Below are 21355 nucleotides of genomic sequence, written 5' to 3'. Positions count from 1 at the left end.
AAATAATAATAATAATTGTGGAATTATGATAACAGAAATGTATCATCAGATTTTGATCCACCATATTATACCATCTGGAATAATAGCAGTTCTATTTGCCAGCATGACAGTGATCCCAAAATTGACACTTGTTGGCAGCCAAAATTGAAAGAAGAGTTTTGAATGTCCTTCAAGAAGCCTGGAGAACTATTCCTGAAGACTATTCAAAGAAATTAGAAAAAAGCTGCCCAAGAGAGTTAAGCTTTTGTTCACACCAAATATTCCCTTTTAAACTTGTTAGAATTGTACAAACTCTGTTTTTGCTTCTATTATTGTATTCCCATTTTGCAAGTTTCAACAAAGCCGTTTCTCGTTTTCCCAGCAAGATATAATGAAATGTGGGTGACTCGAGATTTTTGCACAGTACTTTACATACAACTGGTTGTTGCCTGAGACATGAAGACAATCCAGAAAATGTTTAAGTCTGAATCCTTTCTAATGGAAACCCGGGGAAAATCCTCTTGTTGCAAAAAGAAGTCTGATAGAGGTCTTTGACTCTACGTGCGACTTTCACGTTCTGTTTAAAATAGCGCTATTCCCTTCTTTGCAGATACTTTGTGATTCAGAAGTGAAAGCATACAGCACAGAATGCACCGTCGCTCGTCAAGACATCATCAGTAATGTCTGTTTTTTGCAGCAAAGCATTTCTGCCAGAGAGACGTTTAAAAAGTGACAAAGTCCAGAATGCTGAAGTGGGTGAACGATTCAAACTCAGCACTTTTGCCCGTTAGGCTGACTTTGTTCTAGATTTAGTTGGTATTTTATTTCCAGTTTCTCTTTCTGTTTGTATTTTCAGTTGTCAGTGACAGTTTGGTTAGCTCTGGGCAGCAAAACAAATGGGTTAGGTTTAGGAAAATGTCATGGAGTCATTTAAAGTAAAGCCTTCAATAACATTAAGCATGTGTTAGACTTTTTTTTTCCCATAATGCTGACTGGCAGAACGTTTTGAGGTTGAACGTCTCCCATGTTTCAAACTTTAAAAACAATACATCTGGAAATGCATGATGGGAGAGTGTAGCACAGAAGGATTCTGAAAGACTCACAGTTTGCTGAGACCATATAATGCCGGCTCAATTATTGGGATCTAATGCCAAAAAGGAGAGAAGATAACATCTTGTCAGCAGTGAGTAGTGATTGTTGACTAAATACTACACACTGAGGGTCAGTGACTATGAAGTATTTGAATGGCAAGATCACAGTAGGCATTATTCAGCTGCTATAAAAAGGTCACAAGCAAACAGTGACGTGTTAAAGGGTATAAAGCTGGTTCCACGGAAAGACAGGTATACACACACACACACACACTGCAGACTGGATGTTTGCAGTTAGGCGTGTGGGTGGGGAAAGCAGACAGCTGGGTCTTGCTACTCTGAAAAACGTCAGTCCTCACTCTGAGCTGGACGTACTGAACAAGGATCATGTTCTGCTTCTTCTTATTGGTACGTATCACCAGTTACTTTGTTTTAAACTCTTTACATTTTCTTTTTTATACATGCCAATTATGAAATTAAATCTTGTGTGCCCCAATGGAGCTCTTCATCTGTCATACAGACACAAATAATTTTGGTAGCCACGCATCTATTATCTGAAAAATTACTGAAAATGTTTTCTGACACTCGCTAAAATGAACTTAAGGTTGTTTATGAGCCATCAAAAGTTTCATTTCTCTCGTCACGCTGCGGACAGGAAAAATACCTTTGCATTTCTGCAGAAATACCTGCGGAACTGGTTCATCAACTATGCAGCAATGAATTTTTAACAAATTCATTTCCCCAGTCATATAAATTATAAACTTCAGCCTATGCCCATAGCTTAACATTCCTACTTTGACCTGGATGTTTGTGTTCCAGGGTTATTGTTTGTCAGGTGCAACAAGCTCAGAGCTGCTGAGCCGTCAAAGACGAGCATGGATTACCGACTCCTTTGAGATTGAGGAGGGCCATCCAGGACCCTTCCCATATGTGTTGGGCAAGGTAAGGAATTCAACCAGAAAAAGTCCAGTTCTGAATTTCATAAATTGGCAGACCTTAAAGGGACAGGTCATCAAAATCAAGTTGACATATTTTTACTCTGGACGGTATCGTTCCTTATCTACCTAGAGTGTTTTGGTGAGCGCTGCCTGTTTTTCCTGATATTGGCTGTGGAGCTGTTTGCCATCTCCTGAATAAATGGAACTCAATTAAAACAATCCACTAACCTTTTTACAAGCACGTTTCATGTTCAAATGTATATTTGAAACAAAACATGAAAGACATGCAAGACTTTCCTTCTCTTCATTGTGTGCAATGAATTAAATTTTCTGGTTTTCATTACCACAGAATACCATTAATATGCAAAAATAATCAGTTCATTGATAAACTATCTGGACACTTGCATTCTTGAAACGCATTCATGTTTCATTATGTAAATTTATCAGTGATGCATCACTGATATACCCTCAAAAACTGTCCTTATAAACATTTGTAGGTGGATATTGTTCGGCAACATCGAATATACTTTGAACTGTACGGAGAAGGAGCAGATCAGGAGCCAATGGGAGCCCTCTCTATTGACAAAGACTCTGGCACTTTGTATGTCCACAAGGCCGTGGACTATGAGGAGAAGAAAATGCTTGAGGTTAGAATCGACACATATTAAACACCAACATTTAGTGATGCCAGACACTTTCTGCTGAGGTAACATGATTCACAGTGACAGTGAAAAACTGTTATTGTAGATTAGTTACTGTTACTGTTAATGAGTTTGCAGAATGAACAGATTACAGTGGGCTCGTGCTCATTGTTAACAGAATCATTTAAGATGTTCTGTGTGGAAAAAAGTTAGATTTTTAGATGTGAAAAAAAAGTTGGTATATTTGATTTCATACTAGTTGTTGAGGATTCGACCTCTGTTGCTGGGTACCAGATTAACTGACCACTGCAGGGCTCCGGTCAGAGAGCACAGACTCATCAAAGGGATTTAAACATTTAATGACGAACTGAAGCAGCCTTGATACATGGCAGTTTCTGTAGATACATAACATAAAGAAAGATGCACAGTCATATGAGCAGGCAATCATCTGCATACACCCATTCAACATATAGACTGAAAGCTAGCAGTCACACAATAATGCTAATTAGCGTAATGCTAATTAGCGTAATGCTAACGCTCGATTATGCTAACTCGCGATTATGTTAACGCTACAAATCGGACATTCTATAGAGCTCAACAACACACTTGGAGCGATCTAACAGGATCTAACATTGTCAGAAGTGATAACCAACTTAAACATATCATCATGCTTTCTCATAACACAACTTACAACGTCAGTGACTGCTGTACTGCTGCTAGTATGACAAGCGAAGCTGAACACACACTGGAAACAGGAAATGAACTAGGCACTTTCAAAATAAACGGGTGTTTCAGAATAAAGGTCTAACCTTATGAACGTCTCTACTTGAAGAATTCTTAACAGCTGCCCCCACATTTGCCTTGTAAATGTGTAAGACAGAAATTCTTCAAGTGTCTTTATTGTCTTCCTGAAGGACAGGAAGTTCTACAAGCCGAGCAACTGGTCGTGTGTAGACTCTGTCTTTGACCTTGACTTCTGCCGTTCTAATACACCCATCCTGGCTAGCGATGGTCTTGATGACTCGCCCGATGTGCCATTGAGCTCTTGGCAGTGATGGGTCTACGATCAGGACAATGGAGTCCACAGCAATGCTCTTTGTTGACCTTTGCCACTTGTACCGGGTTTGGAGATTTGGCAAGTAGTTCCTTGTGAACTGGAGCCAAAACTGATCGACTAATGTCTGACAATAGCGCCATCTACGTCTCCCCATGCCTGCTGGAGCATAGACTACTTGAGGCAAAGCAGCGTCACGCCGCCCCATAAGGAGGATGTTTGGAGTGATGGGGTCTGGATCGGCCACATCAGCTGACACGTAGCCTAGCGGTTTCGAGTTCAGGATCCCTTCCACTTCTACCAGAGTTGTGTACAGGACTTCTTCTGGAATGGACTGGCTACCTGCTGAGACTTGAAGGCCTGCTTTGATCGACCGCACCTCTCTCTCCCATGCCCCACCAAAATGGGGAGAATTTGGTGGATTGAACTTGAAATCAATCTGGTATTCTGCCAGCTGTTCCTTTACTTGAGGTTCCATGGCTGCGAAGGCTTCTCGGAGTTCTCGCTCTGCACCACGAAAGTTGGTACCAGTCTGATAACATCTCCCTTGGCCGACCACGCCGGGCGATGAAACGACGTAGTGCAAGGAGGAAGGCATCCACATCCATGGATGTCAGGAGCTCTATGTGTACTGCCCGCATTGTTAGGCACTTGAAGATCACACCCCATCGCTTTTCTGTTCTCCTACCTATGTTCACTAGGTAAGGCCCGAAGCAGTCAACTCCTGTTGAGTAGAATGGGGGACAGAGTAGTCTGAGGCGTTGTGGGGGCAGGTCTGACATCTGTGGTACCTTTGGCTGAGCTCTCCAGCGTTGGCAGGTTGGGCAGTTGAGTTGATGGTGTCGGATGGCTTGTCGTCCCCGCAAGATCCAATACTGTCGCCGCAATTCAGCATAGACTCGTTCTGTGCCTGGGTGCAGCAAGCGTTCATCCATGTCTTTGATCAGAAGTTTCACTGCAGGATGCTTTGGATCCAGCACAATGGGGTGGACCTCTCCGATGCTTGGGTTCTGTAGTCTCCGTAACCTTCCCCCTACACGTATGAGACCGGTTTCAGCGTCCCATTCTGGGGCGAGGGTGAGCAGACGACTGTGATTTGTCACAGGTTTCTGTGCTTTAAGGGCAGCAACTTCTTCTGGGAAGCTATGAACTTGACACCCTCTCAGCAGCAAGATTTCGGCATCCCTGTGGCTGAAGAGCTGACTGTGTTCTGGGCTTGTGGCCGCCCCGTGACCTTGTCGTGTGGCCTCTATTAGTTCCTTCCATGAGTTGTACTGCGTTGCCTCAGGAATGACATCATCGGTGTCCACTGCTGTATAGCAGCAAAAGGTGATACTTTTCAGTTCCGACGAGCTTGCTGTCATAGTGTGCTCGGGCTTTTTCGGCCAATGTTCGGGGCTTCGTTTGAGGAGTGGGGGCCCTTGGCTCCAGCGACCAGGTCCTGCTAGGTCTAACAATGACATTCCCCTCGTTATGTCATCAGCCGGGTTGTTTGGACTGTCGATGTACCGCCAAGCTTGTCGGTCAGTCAGTTCTTGTATCTCTGATACACGTGTCCCGACAAACACTTTATATCGACAGGAATCTGATTGGAGCCACTCCAAAACTGTGGTGGAGTCAGACCACAGAACTGTTCGTCGGATAGGGAGTGTCATCTCGGTCTCTAGGAGTTTGGCAAGTTGAGCCCCAGCTAGTGCCGCGCAGAGTTCTAAGTGGGGTATAGACTGTTGTCTTTTGGGAGCTACTCTTGACCTAGCCATCACGAAGGAGGTGTAGATGGCGTCTCCTGTATGGACTGTCAGGTAGGCCACTGCTCCATAGGCTCGCTCCGAAGCATCGCAGAAGATGTGAAGATCAAACTTGACATCTTGACCTTCCACAGGGTTTGGTGAATAACAACGAGGAATAGATACCTTGTTAAGGTGTTTCAGTTCACTCTCCCAGGCTTCCCAGGATTCTCGGAGGGCAGGCGGTAAATCTGGATCATCCCAGCCTCTTTGCTTGGACCAGAACTGCTGGATTAGCACCTTGGCGCGGGTTGTGAATGGTACCATGAATCCTAAAGGGTCATACTGGCTAGCCAGTACTTGGTAGGCTGTCCTCATGGTCAGTGTGGAGTGTTCAATAATTCGATACGATAGCCCAGGGTATCAGCTGCACAGTTCCATCGCAGGCCTAAGGTGGGTTCAAGTGGATCAGTACGGCTCTGGCTCAGCCACTGGTCTGTGGCTAAAGATCTTGTATCAGTGGGAAGATGAGCTATCACTGATGGTTGATTACTGGCCCACTGCCTGAGATCGAACCCTCCCTCTGCCAGTAGAGTGCGCAGCTGGTCAACTCTTTCTTTGGCTGCAGATCCGGTTGGAAAACTTTCAAGGCAGTTATCGACATAGAAGCTCCGCAGAACAGACTGTAGCACTTCCGGATGGCTTTCTTCATAGTTGCGAGCATGGTGCTGCAGTGCAAAGATGGCACAGCATGGGCTGCTTGTTGTGCCAAATGGCAACACCTGCCATTCATACACATCTGGGGTGTTCTCACAGTGCATGTTTCTCCAGATGAACCGCAGGAGTGGTCTGTCCTCGGGTAGAAGGCGGATTTGATGAAACATCGCACGGATGTCACCACTTACTGCTACTTGGTGTTGCCTGAATCGGATGAGGACACCCACCAGCGATGGACCTAGCATTGGCCCAGGTAGGAGTTGCTCATTCAGGGAGACATCTTGATGCCGAAAAGAGCAATCAAAAACCAGACGTGGTTTGTTGTTGTGACATACAAGATGGTGAGGGAGATACCAGGCTTCTGCTGACTGCTCCGCTTCACTGGGCTGAAGTTTCTTAACATAGCCCGTCTTTATGAGTTTGTCTATCTCAACTGAGTAGATTGCTGCTCTTTCGGGTTCTCTCTTGAGCCGTTTCTCTGCGTTCCTCAGGTGGGCCATGACTGAGTGGATTGAGCTGTTAAGCTTGGGTGCTCCTGGTTTTCTAAGGAGGGGGGTTGCATACCGGTGGACTCCTTCAACTTCCAGGCGCACAGTTTTTGTTTCTAGGAGGTTGATAGCATCTTGGTCCTCACGAGAGCGCACAATCAGTTTGTCATTTCGGAAAGGCAAAACGTCGAGTTGCCATAATCTTTCAACATTCCAGAACAGTTGCTCGTCTGGATTAGCAACTGAGGTGAAAAGGCACTGCTGCGCCGAGGGCTGCCCTGGCAAACACCTTTCTGCACCTTGTAGGGCCCATCCGAGGGCTGTGTGGATGGCTATGGGTCCGCCATTAAATCCTCTGCGGGTTGGCTTAGTGGCGGTAATGAGATGCGCATGGTCTGAGCCGAGCAACACCAGTGGCCGTGCTTTGTCGAATGATGTTAGCGGTATTCCTCGCAAGTGGGAGTGTCGTCTTTGCAACATCTGCACGGGGTAGGTCTGCTCCACCAGATCTAGACCTGCTGCTGTAAATGCTCCCTGTATCTTGTACCGCTTCCGTGGGTTTTCTTTGGGGGAGATCTCGAAGTTAACCTTTGACCCTTGCAGGTGCGTGACGTCCGTCCGTACAGTGCGTAGGGCAAGAGTCTCAGACTCCCCGTTCAGCTGGAGCTGTTGAACTGCTAGCGGCAAGATCATTGTCCGTTGTGCTCCATCATCTAAGACAGCAAAGGTCTCTAGTGAATTGGAATTGTTGTGCAACAAGACCGGAACCACCTTCAGGAGTACTTTACTGGACGCTATACTCGGTGTCAAGTATACACGACTCTCTAAGGCTCTTGACTCTTGGTTGTTGGAACGGCGCTGGGCAGCATTGTGGAGCACTTGGAGGTGGATGTCACCGCAATCGCTGCAGGGTTTCTTGAGGCTGCAGCACTCAGGTGTATGGTTACGCGCACATTTCCAGCAGCGCTTGGTCTCTGTTAGCCATCTGTCCAGTTTTACAGCTGATTGCTCTTTGATGCTGGGACAGCGACTGATGTAATGCTCTTTACTGTCACAGAAGATGCAATGTACTTTAAACATCTTCCCTTTGCCAGGTGGCATGAAGGTGCTTAGTTGACTGGGTTCTGCACTATGGTAGACTGCTACACTCCGACCTTTGCCCCTAAATGGGATTTGCTCCTTCCCACTACTAGCAGGTTTCTCTGATTGATAGCGTTGTGCTAATCTGTTTGACATGCGTTGCTGTTGAGCTTTACTTTGTAGCCAGCTATTCAGGTCTTGCAGGTTGTAAGGGTTGAGGCTTGTGGTGTTAAGCTTCCCATGTAGCTGGAGGTATTCAATGAACCCATCCCTGTGATATTTGGGCAGCTTACTGAGTAGGCGGTCAACATGGGAGCAGCAGTTGAGTTCCATTCCCCGAGGTCCCTCTAAGGAAAGCAGCATGCTCACTAAGAGATGGACTCTGAGAGCGAAGTTCTGGAAGGTGTGTGCATCTCCAGACTTTACATCAGGGATTGTCAGAATAGCTGCTATTTCGCTCTGTGCTAGCTGGTGTGGCTGGCCGTACTGAAGTTGTAATGCTTGCATGGTTGCTGTGTATGGGAATGGCTCATGCCGACATGCCTGGCCAATCATCTGTGCTTCAGGAAGTTTTAGGTGTTCGAGCAGCACATGGTATTTGTATTTCTCAGTCAGTTCAGAATGGGGTTCGAGTAGGTTGTCTAAAGCTAACTTTAGGTTAGCAAACTCCCTTTCACTATCTGCCGTGAAGTCTGGGATTTTAGGTTTAGGCACACCATATATAGAGCGAGGCTGTGGACCAAAGTTGTATGGATTCATAGTTTGGCCTGTAGGAATCTGTGACTGAGCAGCTGGGAAGCTGTTACTCACCGCTGGGAAAGGTGGCAGAGCCTGGTGTGGAACTGTTGGTGGTTGCACAGGAGCGTAGTGGTGCGAACTGTAGGTTGAGAGATCCTGAGGTAAGGTGTAGTTTGGGCCCATTTGTGATCCATGATAATCCGCTGTGGGCTTATAGGGCACACTTGTGGTCGTCAATAGCTGCTGTACCTGGGGCTGGTGCCTGGAGATAAACACCTCTCCACCGGAATACGGGCCTGTCACTTGGGACGGTGAGGGAACTGTTGTTATGGGATGCTGGTGAGTTGAAGTTGGTGTCACCATACCGGATGAGATGTTTGAATAGGGGGAGTTGGAATGTCTTATGGGTTCCGGACATACCGGTGTGAATGCAGAGTTAGCCCTTTCACTACCAGCTGCAAAGGTGTGGTCTCTCGGCCCCACCTCTCCTTCCAATGTTGGAATCACACTCGTTGGTGTATGTCTTTCAGTGCGAGGCTCTCTATCGCATACCTGCTTCTCTGTGGATGGGGAGCAGTTTGTAGAGTCGACACAGGTAGGGGGGCAAAGTGGTGCCTGTGTTTGTGTGTGAGTGGGTGTGGTATCTTTCACACGGTGACACTCTTCATTCTCCTCTTCTTCCTGCAGGAATGATGTAATATGCTCTAACAGTTCTTGACGACGACGTTGTCTGCATTCATATTGGTGCAGTTTGTTGGTGACTTGAGCTATTTCTGCTCTTTCTTCCTCCTCACTCCTAGATATAGAGTCAATGAGTTGTTTGAGTGACACTGTGCTCAGTGGGTCACCTGTACTTGACCTGCGTGAGGTTACTTTGGTGCCTAGAAGAAACGCGGCATCTGCCTGTCCGCTGTTCACAATGGCTGCTGCTCCTCTCTGCTCCTCGTACCCTCCTTCATTGGGGTGGGAGGAAAAGGCAGGCGTATGTGGATTGTAGGCAAGGATGTATTCTTCTAGGTACTTGGGCGTGCGGTGCTGTCTCACATGTCGCTCCATCACATCTGTGTGAGGGAGGGATGCTGAATGTTCCTCTGATGACATATTCTACAGCAGTCAATTATCCGGCTTGAAGGACCTTTGTTGAGGATTCGACCTCTGTTGCTGGGTACCAGATTAACTGACCACAGCAGGGCTCCGGTCAGAGAGCACAGACTCATCAAAGGGATTTAAACATTTAATGACGAACTGAAGCAGCCTTGATACATGGCAGTTTCTGTAGATACATAACATAAAGAAAGATGCACAGTCATATGAGCAGGCAATCATCTGCATACACCCATTCAACATATAGACTGAAAGCTAGCAGTCACACAATAATGCTAATTAGCGTAATGCTAATTAGCGTAATGCTAACGCTCGATTATGCTAACTCGCGATTATGCTAACGCTACAAATCGGACATTCTATAGAGCTCAACAACACACTTGGAGCGATCTAACAGGATCTAACATTGTCAGAAGTGATAACCAACTTAAACATATCATCATGCTTTCTCATAACACAACTTACATCGTCAGTGACTGCTGTACTGCTGCTAGTATGACAAGCGAAGCTGAACACACACTGGAAACAGGAAATGAACTAGGCACTTTCAAAATAAACGGGTGTTTCAGAATAAAGGTCTAACCTTATGAACGTCTCTACTTGAAGAATTCTTAACACTAGTTATAAAACATCTTTTAGCTTCTTGTCACATAACTCAAAAATCTTTGTTTTATCATTTCTCACAATACATCCATAATGTCCAACAATTTTATTGTGTTTTTCTTTTTATTGTAACTCTTTGTTGACATACTTTGATGTCTAGCTAAAATTTGAGGCCAGGAAGATGGACACATCAATTGACACTAGTTTAGGAATTCAGATTTCTATAAAGGACATCAATGACAACCCACCGCGCTTTGAGAGGAATCTGTATGAGATTAATGTTGATCAGGAACACACACAAGGTAAAAATCTCTCTCTCTCTCCGTGTGTGTATATATATATATATTCTTCCAATCAACTGAATTCATCACTGATTATTAAATACAGTTTGATTTGTCATTTCTCAACAGGCGCCAGTCTTTTGAAAGTGCATGCTAATGATCTAGACCAGAGAGGAACATTAAACTCAACCTTCCACTATGAAATCAAATCTGTATCTCCAAAAATTAGCGACACTGAATTCTTTATTGATGAGTCTGGGGAAATCTCATTCAAAGGATGTTTAAATCACGAGGTAAGAGACTCGTTTCTTGATATGTCAGGAGTACAGTGCATTTTAAAGATGAGTAAGAAGAGAAGTGGCATTTCCCTTTTGGCTAGATCCTTACCTGATTAGATAATTGTGCATGGTTTGGTATCATGTGTGGTTTCCTTGCAATAAAAAAAGAAAAGAAAACAGTATTACTGTAATACATGAAGCCAACAGTAAATAAGATTTTGCAACAAATGGTCTCACTACTTTGGGAGGAAATGAACAGGATACATGAGTATGAATACTTTATCATTCTACAAATATGCTAAAAGTCTTCGTTTGCTTGTGTTGAGGTGGCTGAAAAGTTTACAGTAGTGGTGGAGGCCAAAGACCATGGTGACATAATCAGCCTGTCCAGTTCAACCACTGTTGTGATTCACATACGGGACGGCAACAACCACCTTCCAATCATCAGTGGTCAAACGGTAGGCAGTCAGTTGGCGTTACAAACTCCAAACAACACGAGTTTCAGCAGTTTCACACCTGTATCCAGTGTATACAGAACTATCAGGGGAGACAGAAAGGTGGTGCATTAGGCAAAACAGGTTATATGAGTTAGAAAAGAAAAGGTAAAAGTAAAGTGTTTTCTATGATAAGTAAAGCCAAACTAAAAAAAATGAGAAGAGTGAAAAATAATATCTAAATAATGGAAGAAAAACTAATGTTTATGTTGCATTCACACTGATTTTAAAGCCCAGTTAGTGGATGTGGTTACATTGTTGTTTTAAATTTTTGATTAGATTAGATTAAAACAGATTAATCCCTTTAGGAAGATACTTCCTCCTCTGTGAATCGCCACCTTATCGTGGTGGAGGGGTTTGTGTGTCCCAGTGATCCCAGGAGCTATGTTGTCTGGGGGCTTGTCCCCCTGGTAGGGTCTCCCATGGCAAACTGGTCCTGGGTGAGGGTCCAGACAAAGAGCGGTTCAGAAGACCCTTATGAGTGAAAAAACAAGGGAACAGTTTACCCCGCCCGGGATAGGGTTACTGGGGCCCCACCCTGGAGCCAGGCCTGGGGAGGGAGCGCGAGGGAGAGCGTCTGGTGGCCAGGCATTAGCCCGTGGTGCTTGGCCGGGCGCAGCCCGAAGAGGTTACATGGGCCCGCCCTCCTGTAGGCCCACCACCCGCAGGAGGTGTCGTAGGGGTCGGGTGTAGTGTGTGTCGGGCGGTGGCCGAGGGCGGAGGCCCTGGCGGACTGATCCCCGGCTATCGAAACTGGCTATTGGGACATGGAATGTCACCTCTCTGGTGGGGAAGGAGCCTGAGCTAGTGCGTGAGGTTGAGAGATACCAGCTAGATATAGTTGGGCTCACCTCAACGCATGGCCTGGGCTCTGGAACCAGTCTCCTGGAGAAGGGCTGGACTCTGTTCCAGTCTGGAGTTGCCCTCGGTGAGAGGCGGCGAGCTGGGGTGGGTATTCTTGTATCCCCCCGGCTTGCTGCCTGTATGTCGGAGTTTTCACCAGTGGACGAGAGGGTAGTTTCCCTGCGCCTTCGGGCTGGGGAACGGGTCCTAACTGTTGTTTGCGCTTATGTGCCGAATGACAGTTCAGGGTACCCACCCTTTTTGGAGTTGCTGGGCGGGGTGCTGGAGAGTGCTCCATCTGGTGACTCCATAGTCTTGCTGGGAGACTTCAACGCTCACGTGGGCAATGACAGTGAGACCTGGAGGGGCGTGATTGGGAGGAACGGCCTGCCTGATCTGAACCTGAATGGTGTTTTGTTATTGGACTTCTGTGCAAACCACAGTTTGTCCATAACAAACACCGTGTTCGAACACAAGGATGTCCATAAGTGCACATGGCACCAGGACACCCTAGGTCGCAGGTCGATGATCGATTTTGTAACCGTATCATCAGATCTGCGGCCGTATGTTCTGGACACTCGGGTGAAGAGAGGAGCTGAGCTGTCAACTGATCACCACCTGGTGGTGAGTTGGATCAGGTGGCGTGGGAAGATGCTGGACAGACCTGGCACACCTAAACGTATTGTGAGGGTGTGCTGGGAACGCCTGGCAGAAGCCCCAGTCCGGGAGATCTTCAACTCCCACCTTCGGCAGAACTTCGACAGCATTCCGAGGGAGGCTGAGGACATTGAGTCCGAATGGACCATGTTCCGCACCTCCATTGTTGAGGCTGCTGCTCAGAGCTGTGGCTGCAAGGTGGTTGGTGCCTGTCGTGGTGGTAACCCCCGAACCAGATGGTGGTCACCGGAGGTGAAGGGAGCCATCAAGCTGAAGAAAGAGTCCTATCGGGCTTGGTTAGCCTGTGGGACTCCGGAGGCAGCTGACAGGTATCAACAGGCCAAGCGGAATGCAGCTCGGGTAGTGACCAAAGCAAAAACTCGGGTGTGGGAGGAGTTCGGTGAGGCTATGGAAAAAGACTTTCGGATGGCATCGAAGCGATTCTGGCAAACCGTCAGGCGACTCAGGAGGGGAAAGCAGTGCTTCACTCACACTGTTTATAGTGCGGGGGGGGGGGGGTGCTGCTGACTTCAACTGAGGCTATAGTCGGACAGTGGAAGGAATACTTCGAGGACCTTCTGAATCCCACTGACACGCCTTCTGTAGTGGAAGCAGAGACTGGGGATGAGGGGGATGACTTGACCATCACTGGGGGTGAGGTCACTGAGGTAGTTAAACAACTCCTTGGTGGCAGAGCCCCTGGGGTGGACGAGATTCGCCCTGAGTTCCTGAAGGCTCTGGATGTTGTAGGGCTGTCTTGGTTGACACGCCTCTGCAACATCGTGTGGAGATCTGGGGCAGTGCCATTGGATTGGCAGACCGGGGTGGTGGTCCCCATCTTTAAGAAGGGAGACCGGAGGGTGTGCTCCAACTTTCGGGGGATCACACTACTCAGCCTCCCCGGTAAGGTCTATGCCAGGGTGCTGGAAAGGAGGGTGCGTCCGTTAGTCGAACCTCGGATTCGGGAGGAACAATGCGGTTTTCGTCCTGGTCGTGGAACTCTGGACCAGCTCTTTATCCTCTCAAGGATATTTGAGTGTGCGTGGGAGTTTGCCCAACCAGTCTACATGTGCTTTGTGGACTTGGAGAAGGCATTCGACCACGTCCCTCGGGGTGTCCTTTGGGAGGTTCTGCGGGAGTATGGGGTGTCTGGCCCATTGTTGCGGGCCATTCAGTCCTTGTACAACCACAGTGAGAGCTTGGTCCGTATAGCCGATAATAAGTCGGATTCGTTTCCTGTGGGTGTTGGACTCCGTCAGGGCTGCCCTTTGTCACCGATTCTGTTCATAATTTTTATGGACAGAATTTCTAGGCGTAGCCAGGTGGCGGAAGGCTTCTTCCTTGGTGGCCTCAGAGTCTCATCTCTGCTTTTTGCAGATGATGCGGTTCTGTTGGCTTCATCAGGGGGGGGCCTCCAGCTCGCAGTGGAACGGTTCGCAGCCGAGTGTGAAGCGGCTGGCATGAGAATCAGCACCTCTAAGTCTGAGGCCATGGTCCTCAGCCGGAAAAGGGTGGAGTGCCATCTCCGGCTCAGGAACGAGTTCTTGCCTCAAGTGGAGGAGTTTAAGTATCTCGGGGTCTTGTTCACGAGTGATGGGAGAAGGGAACGGGAGATCGATAGGCGGATCGGGGCTGCTTCTGCAGTGATGCGGACGCTGCACCGGTCCGTCGTGGTGAAGAGGGAGCTTAGCGTAAAAGCGAAGCTCTCGATTTACCGGTCGATCTACGTTCCTACCCTCACCTATGGTCACGAGCTTTGGGTAGTGACCGAAAGAATAAGATCGCGAATACAAGCGGCAGAAATGAGTTTCCTTCGAAGGGTGGCTGGCCTCTCCCTTAGAGATAGGGTGAGGAGTGCGGCCATCCAGGAGGGGCTCAGAGTAGAGCCGCTGCTCCTCCACATCGAAAGGAGCCAGTTGAGGTGGCTCGGGCATCTGATTAGGATGCCTCCTGGCCGCCTCCTGGGTGAGGTCTCCGGGCATGTCCCACCGGGAAGAGGCCCCGTGGTAGACCCAGGACACGCTGGAGAGATTATGTATCTCGGCTGGCCTGGGAACGCCTTGGGGTCCCTCCGGATGAGCTGGAGGAGGTGGCTGGGGAGAGGGAAGCCTGGGCTTCTCTGCTTAGGCTTCTGCCCCCGCGACCCGGCCCCGGATAAGCGGAAGAAAATGGATGGATGGATGGATGGATGGAGGAAGATACTTCATGCACCACATCAATATTTTATTAAAAGATACCTGCTTAAATAACAGACTGATTACAAGGAAAATAAAAAGTGTCCATAGACTATACCGACTCCACAAACAAATAAATTTCTGCCATGTATTGTGAGAAATGATAAAACAAAGATTTTTCAGTTATGTGACAAGAAGCTAAAAGATGTTTTATAACTAGTATGAAATCAAATATACCAACTCTGCCATTTCCAATTCAGGAACACCTGAATTCAATGATTTGGATGAGTGAGTGAAACTTTTGGCAATATAATGTGTTTAACCTGCCATAAAAATCTTAGAACCACCAAATCATTATTTTCTAAAAAGATAACTGATTAAATTATCAGAAGGAATATAAACAGTTTATAGTCCACTCTGACTCTTTGAATGAATAACCTGTGATATCAATAAACACACAAAGGAAAGGGAAATGTATAGATTTCAAAATTGTGTATTCACACTGTGAAATTCTTCTACACATTTCTACATGTCTTATTGCTGCACACTGTATTCAAACCCCAGGGCACTGGCAAAGTGAAGGAGCTTGCGACTGGGGTCTCTCCTCTGCGGCTGCATGTGACAGACAAAGACACCCCCCACACCTCAGCATGGAGAGCCAGATACACCGTACATGGTGATGAGGGAGAGCACTTCAGGATAGTAACTGACTTAGATACTAATGATGGAATCCTGACAGTAGTTAAAGTAAGTTGTATTTGGCTGCATGCCTTACATTACAGTTACAGCCACACCTTCCCTGCAATTACCACATTTTTGTCAACCCTGCGCTCAAAGCTAACTGTTAGCTTTGAGCGCTCTTATGCTCTTATGTAACGTGATTCAGAATATTTTTTGAATTTCACAAATAATAATTTCAGCCTTTAGACTTTGAGAAGGGGGCACAGAGGGAGCTGTTGATCTCAGTGGAAAATGAGGCACCATATTACTCCTGTAACGTGAAAGAGAGGACATCCTCAGGCCTCTGGAAAGTTGACACCATTAAAGGCCACGATCCCTCTGGTGCAGCTGAGCCTGATTCTGTACAAGTCACCATTGAAGTGGAGGATAACAACGACCCTCCTCAGTTCACTGTGACCACGAAAAAGGTCGTGGTGGAGGAGAACGCACCAGTTGGAACCTGGGTGGAGAAAGTTACCGCTGTGGATCCTGACTCCAGTCATGCGCGAGATTTTGTGTAAGCGATAGATTTAATTAAACATGTCTGAGCTCTAATCTGAACCCTCTGACTTTTGTTAACATGCACTGAATTTGTCCACAGTTACAAGATAGGAAATGATTCTGCTGGCTGGGTGATCGTGAATCCCCACACAGGTGACATCACAATGATCAAGACACCTGACAGAGAATCTCCACACGTTGTTAACGGCCTCTACACCATCTTAGTGTATGCAGTTGACAATGGTAAACACACTCTGAATATGTATCTAAAAATTAAGAACACTGAAAATCAACTACTCAAAGACACACTTTTATTAATGAATCTTGGACAGGTAACCCACCTATGACAGGTACAGCTACACTGCATATCCATGTGACTGACCAGAATGACAACGTGCCAAAGCCAAGAGTGGACAGCCTGGATGTGTGCGTGTCCGATGCCCCCACAACCACCAACATCATGGCCTCTGACCCGGATGACGTACCGTACGGAGGGCCTTTCACATTTGAACTGTTGGGGAATGTGGAAGGAAAATGGAGCCTGAATCCTGCCTATGGTAGAAACATCCATGCTATGTAGTGACACACTATTTTAAAGAAAAATAAGTAAAAAAAACAGCTAGGGCACCAGAAAAGTATAATTAAAAATGGAAATTTTCTGTTCCCAATAAGTAATCTGCTCTACTCCCTGAGATACAGCCAGGCCCATTGGCACCTGATATTCCCAGGTGGTCTCCTATCCAATACTAACCAGGCCTGACCCTGTTTAGCTGCCGAGAACAAATGAGATCAGGCTTGCTTGGGGTGGTTGGGCTGTAAGCTGTTGTGACAGTTTAGTAATACATGCAGATGTTATATACTCATAAAAAAAATAATAGAAAATTAAAATTGCTGCCCCAAGTGGAGGAGTTTAAATATCTTGGGGCCTTGTTCACGTGTTAGGGGAGTGAAGGATTGACAGACAAATTGGGGCTGTGGCTGCAGTGATGCTGATGCTGTATCGGTTCGTCATGGCAATGAGGGCACTGAGCATAAAAGCAGCGCTGCTGATTTACTGTTTGATCTCTGTCCCTGGCTGCCCGAGCCTGTGGACACAAGCTTTGGGTTGTGACCGAAAGAATGAGATCACGGATACAAGCGAGCTTCCTCCGAAGGGTGACTGGCCTCTCCCTTAGAACTAGGGGGAGGAGTGCAGTCATTCGGGAGCGGCTCAGAGTAGAGCCTGTTCTGCTCCACATTGACAGGAGCCAGTTGAGGTGGTTCAGGAATCTGATTAAGCTGCCTCCTCGGTACCTCCTGGGTGAGGTGTTCCAGGCCTGTCCTACTGGAAGGGCGGAGCCAGAACATGCTGGAGAGATTCTATCTCTCAGCTAGCCTGGGAATGGCTTTGTGTTCCCCAGGATAAGCTGGAGGAGGTGGCTGGGGAGAGGGAGGTCTGGGGTTTTCTGCTTGGGCTGCTGCCCCTGCACCCAGTCCTAGATAAGCTGAAGGAGGTGGATGGATGGATGGATGGATAGAATAATAAAAATTATACAATTTTTTTCCCAACATTTTTGTGGTGAAAACTTCCAAAATGACACAATATATCTGTTATTTAATGAACAAATCCATGTAAAATTAGAGACACTTTTTGTGTCATTTTACACTCAATACATCAGATTTTAGATATATATTTACAACAACAAACTAGAATTTACTATTTTTATCTTTAAGAGAAAGATGACACATTCTGGAAATTATCATTGTGATTGTATTTTTACAGTCTTTTCTGTCTGGACAAATTAATTTTTAGTAAAAAAATTAAATCAGGGTTATTCACACATCATTTTTCACTTTATTTTCTTTTTACATTAGATGTGTTAATTCACTGTAATTAACAATAATTGCAATTTTATTGATATTCCACATATTAAAACATAATGGGAAAATTCTGCAAAATTTATAGAAAAAAATCTATTAACTTACAGATTTTTTTTTTTTTTTACAGTGCACATTAAGTAATTTTGTGATTATTTCTTAAAGGTGACACAGCTGGTCTGGTGAAGGAGCCCAGTGTGTACGCTGGTCACCACACAATTCAGCTAAAGATCTCCGACATACAGGGAGCATTTGGAGTTTACAACCTCAGTGTGGCTGCGTGTGACTGCACTGTGACACCCAACTGTCACAAAAAACGCCGAAACGCTGGAGCAAATCTTGGCCTTTATGCTTTATGCATAATAGTTTCTTCACTGTTACTACTTCTATGTAAGGAAAATCGTATTTGATCTAGGAGTACTGTGATGTGTGTGGTAACAACCCTGTGAATCCACCACAAATTTAATTCTTCTGTTTGACAGTTGTGTTGCTGATGGTGTTCAGCATCTCACGCAAAAAGAGAGAGTTCATCACTATGCAGCCTGTTGACTGCTCTGAAACAACCCTCCTCCGATCAAACACTGAGGCGCCAGGAGAAAATGTCCAGGTCACTGCTGAGAAAAATTAGTAACCATGCTAATGACCCAGTTTTAGGCAAATACCAGTAAATACCATTTATTTTTCTTTAAAGATTCCCGACTGCATTATTGGCTATAATGGATCTAATTTCCAAAGTCCACATATTGTCAGTAGTCACTGCTTTAATTCAAAACCTAAGGTAGGTCATTCTTCCATGGAGCACATACTTTTTGTAAAAGCATTAGTTGAAAGTGTGAGGAGATTCCTCTACATATCAGCTGTCATCCTTTGCAACAGGATGTGAATCAGAGCTTCATCCATTCACACTATAGGAATTCCAGAAGAGACAACCTGTCCTACCAATACAGCAACACTGGGAACCAGGTCTGTATGCACCCAGTGAAGATCAAGGATGTCTTAAAAATGGATCTTAAAATATTAATTGTATCTTTGCTTTCTTCCAGTTTCAGACAACCTGGAATTCTCTCATATCCACAGGCTGTGACGACACCTACCAGGTAGAATACCAGAGAGTTGTGTTTCTTCTTTTTACTTTTAGGTATGAGATGATGAAATGTGTGAACTGTGTGTGTGCAGTTTGAAGACATGGGTGCCATGAACTTCTTCCAAACACAAAACGTCAAATCTGGTTTACAGTCATGTGCCCTCATGCTACTTCATCAGGTTTGTGGGCTCTTTAGTATATCATGTCTCCTATGCTGAATAAGTATGAAAAAAATTCATGACCATATGCCTCCATTTCCAGAAGCTGGACCTGCTCCAGAAGCAAGAAGGGGACTTGTTGGACTATGCGCCTCACATTTATACAGAAGAAGGGGACTCAGACAATACCTCTGACCTGCAGCCTTCTTTATCTCCCATCTGTATTTCTGAACAGGGGTCATTTCAGGACACACTGGAAGACCTGGGCCCAAAGTTCCACCAGCTGGCTTCCATCTGTGGCCCAGAACTACAAGACTGAATATATTCTGTAACAGAATATTTTTATTCTAAATGTGGGGAAGAACACATTTAACCCTCGGATTCTGTTCTTCCTCCGAAGGGTGACTGGCCTCTCCCTTAGACTATCTATCTATCTATCTATCTATCTATCTATCTATCTATCTATCTATCTATCTATATATATATATATATATATATATATATATATATATATATATATATATATATATATATATATATATATATATATATATATATATATCTATATATATCTATATCTATATATATATATCTATATATATATATATATATATATATATATATATATATATATATATATATATATATATATAAAGTCTGTACTCATAGCTTACTGTACCATCTGTTGTGTGTGTGCTCTGATATTTGGAATATCTACTCCATCTAGTGTTTCTTATTTCAGTCTCACTGTTCTGCAGTTTACCCATTTACTTGCTCACACTGGAAATGCACTGAGCTTTATTACGATGATGCAAAGGAGGGAGGAAAATGATATAAAATCACATGATATCTCAAACAAGAATACTTTACTAAGAGAACTGACAGTTCAGTTTGCATAGCAATCATTAGATCAGCACTGATTTAGTGAAATGGGCTGGTGTAGTGTGGTTAGTGTTTTCTTCAGAGCAGTAGGGCTGGGTTTTTCAGAAAAAGCAGTGTGTTATTGGAATTTCTTCAATGGACAATATACTGATAAACATTTTGAATCTTAGATACAGAAGATCATTCCAGTCAGTTTAAGATTACAGATTTCTTTTTGTTTTCCTCCTTGAAAGATGAACTGAAGCCACTTAATGGTGTCTTTTTACAGTTAAGCTATAAATATCATGTAAAAATGTAACTATCATGTAACATGTAAATATCAGATTTTATCAAGCCCCTGCATAAATGTTGCCTTGTCTGTTTATGTATTTGTAAAATTTTTGTAAAAATGATTGAGACGTGTTTGAGTATTGCTCCAGTGGCTGATGTGGTCATGCAGCAGAGGGTTTTGATTGTTTGATTCCAGACCTCTGCACATGTATGACAGCCTGTCACCTTTCAGCGATTGTGTGAACAAGAAAAACGGTTAACATTGTAACAGAAAATCTCACCTATATTGAAAAATTGATCTCTATGCAGTCTTCACCTTCTGGTTACCATCTTTTGACCCCTGGGCACCTGTATAATGGGTCTCAAAATAAACATTGTTCAACATCAGATGGTCTTAATGACCACCACATCTCACCACTAGTCTGTGAACCCCACCCTGCTGTGGTGTTTGCAGCCTCGGCTGCCTTCTGGCTCCAAAACTCCACAGATGAGGTGAAAACTTTCAGCTGAGCTGGTGTCCAAGTTGCTCTTCTTCTGTGGTGACTGCCAGCAGAGACTGAGCACAGCCAGAGGCTCCCAGATGGGGATGCAGCGCAGCAGCTCAATCTGTGAGAGAGGCAGCGTTTCTTTGAGGAGGTCTTCCAGCATGTCCTCAGCACACCTTTGAATCAGAGATTACAAGGGATGTGAGTCGGACTGTTAGTGTTTATGCACAAACTTATGCCGTATAAATGGTAAGTGGACTGGTTCTTATAGAACACTTTTCTCCTCGAGCACTCAAAGCACTTTATACAACATGCCTCATTCATGCAAGCACTTTTTTTTTTTCTACACTGAAGCACTTTCTATCTATCATTCACATACATTCACATTCAGAGAGCCACTTGGGGTTCACTATCTTGCCTAAGGACTGGAGCAACCAGGAATTGAACCACCGACTTTCTGATTAGTAGATGACCTGCTACTACCTGAACAACAGCCACCCTGAAACGCATG

The 21355-nt window shown here is 45.3% G+C and overlaps 1 protein-coding gene across 1 annotated transcript; it reads left to right on the top strand.

Annotated features, from left to right (window-relative positions):
• The first annotated feature begins 1457 nt into the window (after positions 1-1457).
• LOC115780698 (cadherin-like protein 26) lies at positions 1458-19666 on the top strand. The gene is made up of 17 exons (XM_030730043.1): positions 1458-1478; positions 1890-2012; positions 2506-2655; positions 10321-10462; positions 10571-10734; positions 11046-11177; positions 15452-15634; positions 15808-16124; positions 16209-16351; positions 16441-16665; positions 18131-18355; positions 18448-18572; positions 18657-18743; positions 18842-18928; positions 19009-19062; positions 19142-19228; positions 19311-19666. Exons 1-17 carry the CDS (start codon positions 1458-1460, stop codon positions 19524-19526), a joined length of 2481 nt encoding a protein of 826 aa, XP_030585903.1. The 3' UTR covers positions 19527-19666.
• Positions 19667-21355: the final 1689 nt, after the last annotated feature.

The sequence above is a fragment of the Archocentrus centrarchus genome, chromosome 5, assembly GCF_007364275.1.
Source record: "Archocentrus centrarchus isolate MPI-CPG fArcCen1 chromosome 5, fArcCen1, whole genome shotgun sequence".
In the NCBI taxonomy this organism is placed as follows: domain Eukaryota; kingdom Metazoa; phylum Chordata; class Actinopteri; order Cichliformes; family Cichlidae; genus Archocentrus; species Archocentrus centrarchus.
The sequence above is the reverse complement of the archived record's forward strand: the minus strand, read 5'-3'. Positions and strand labels throughout refer to the sequence as shown.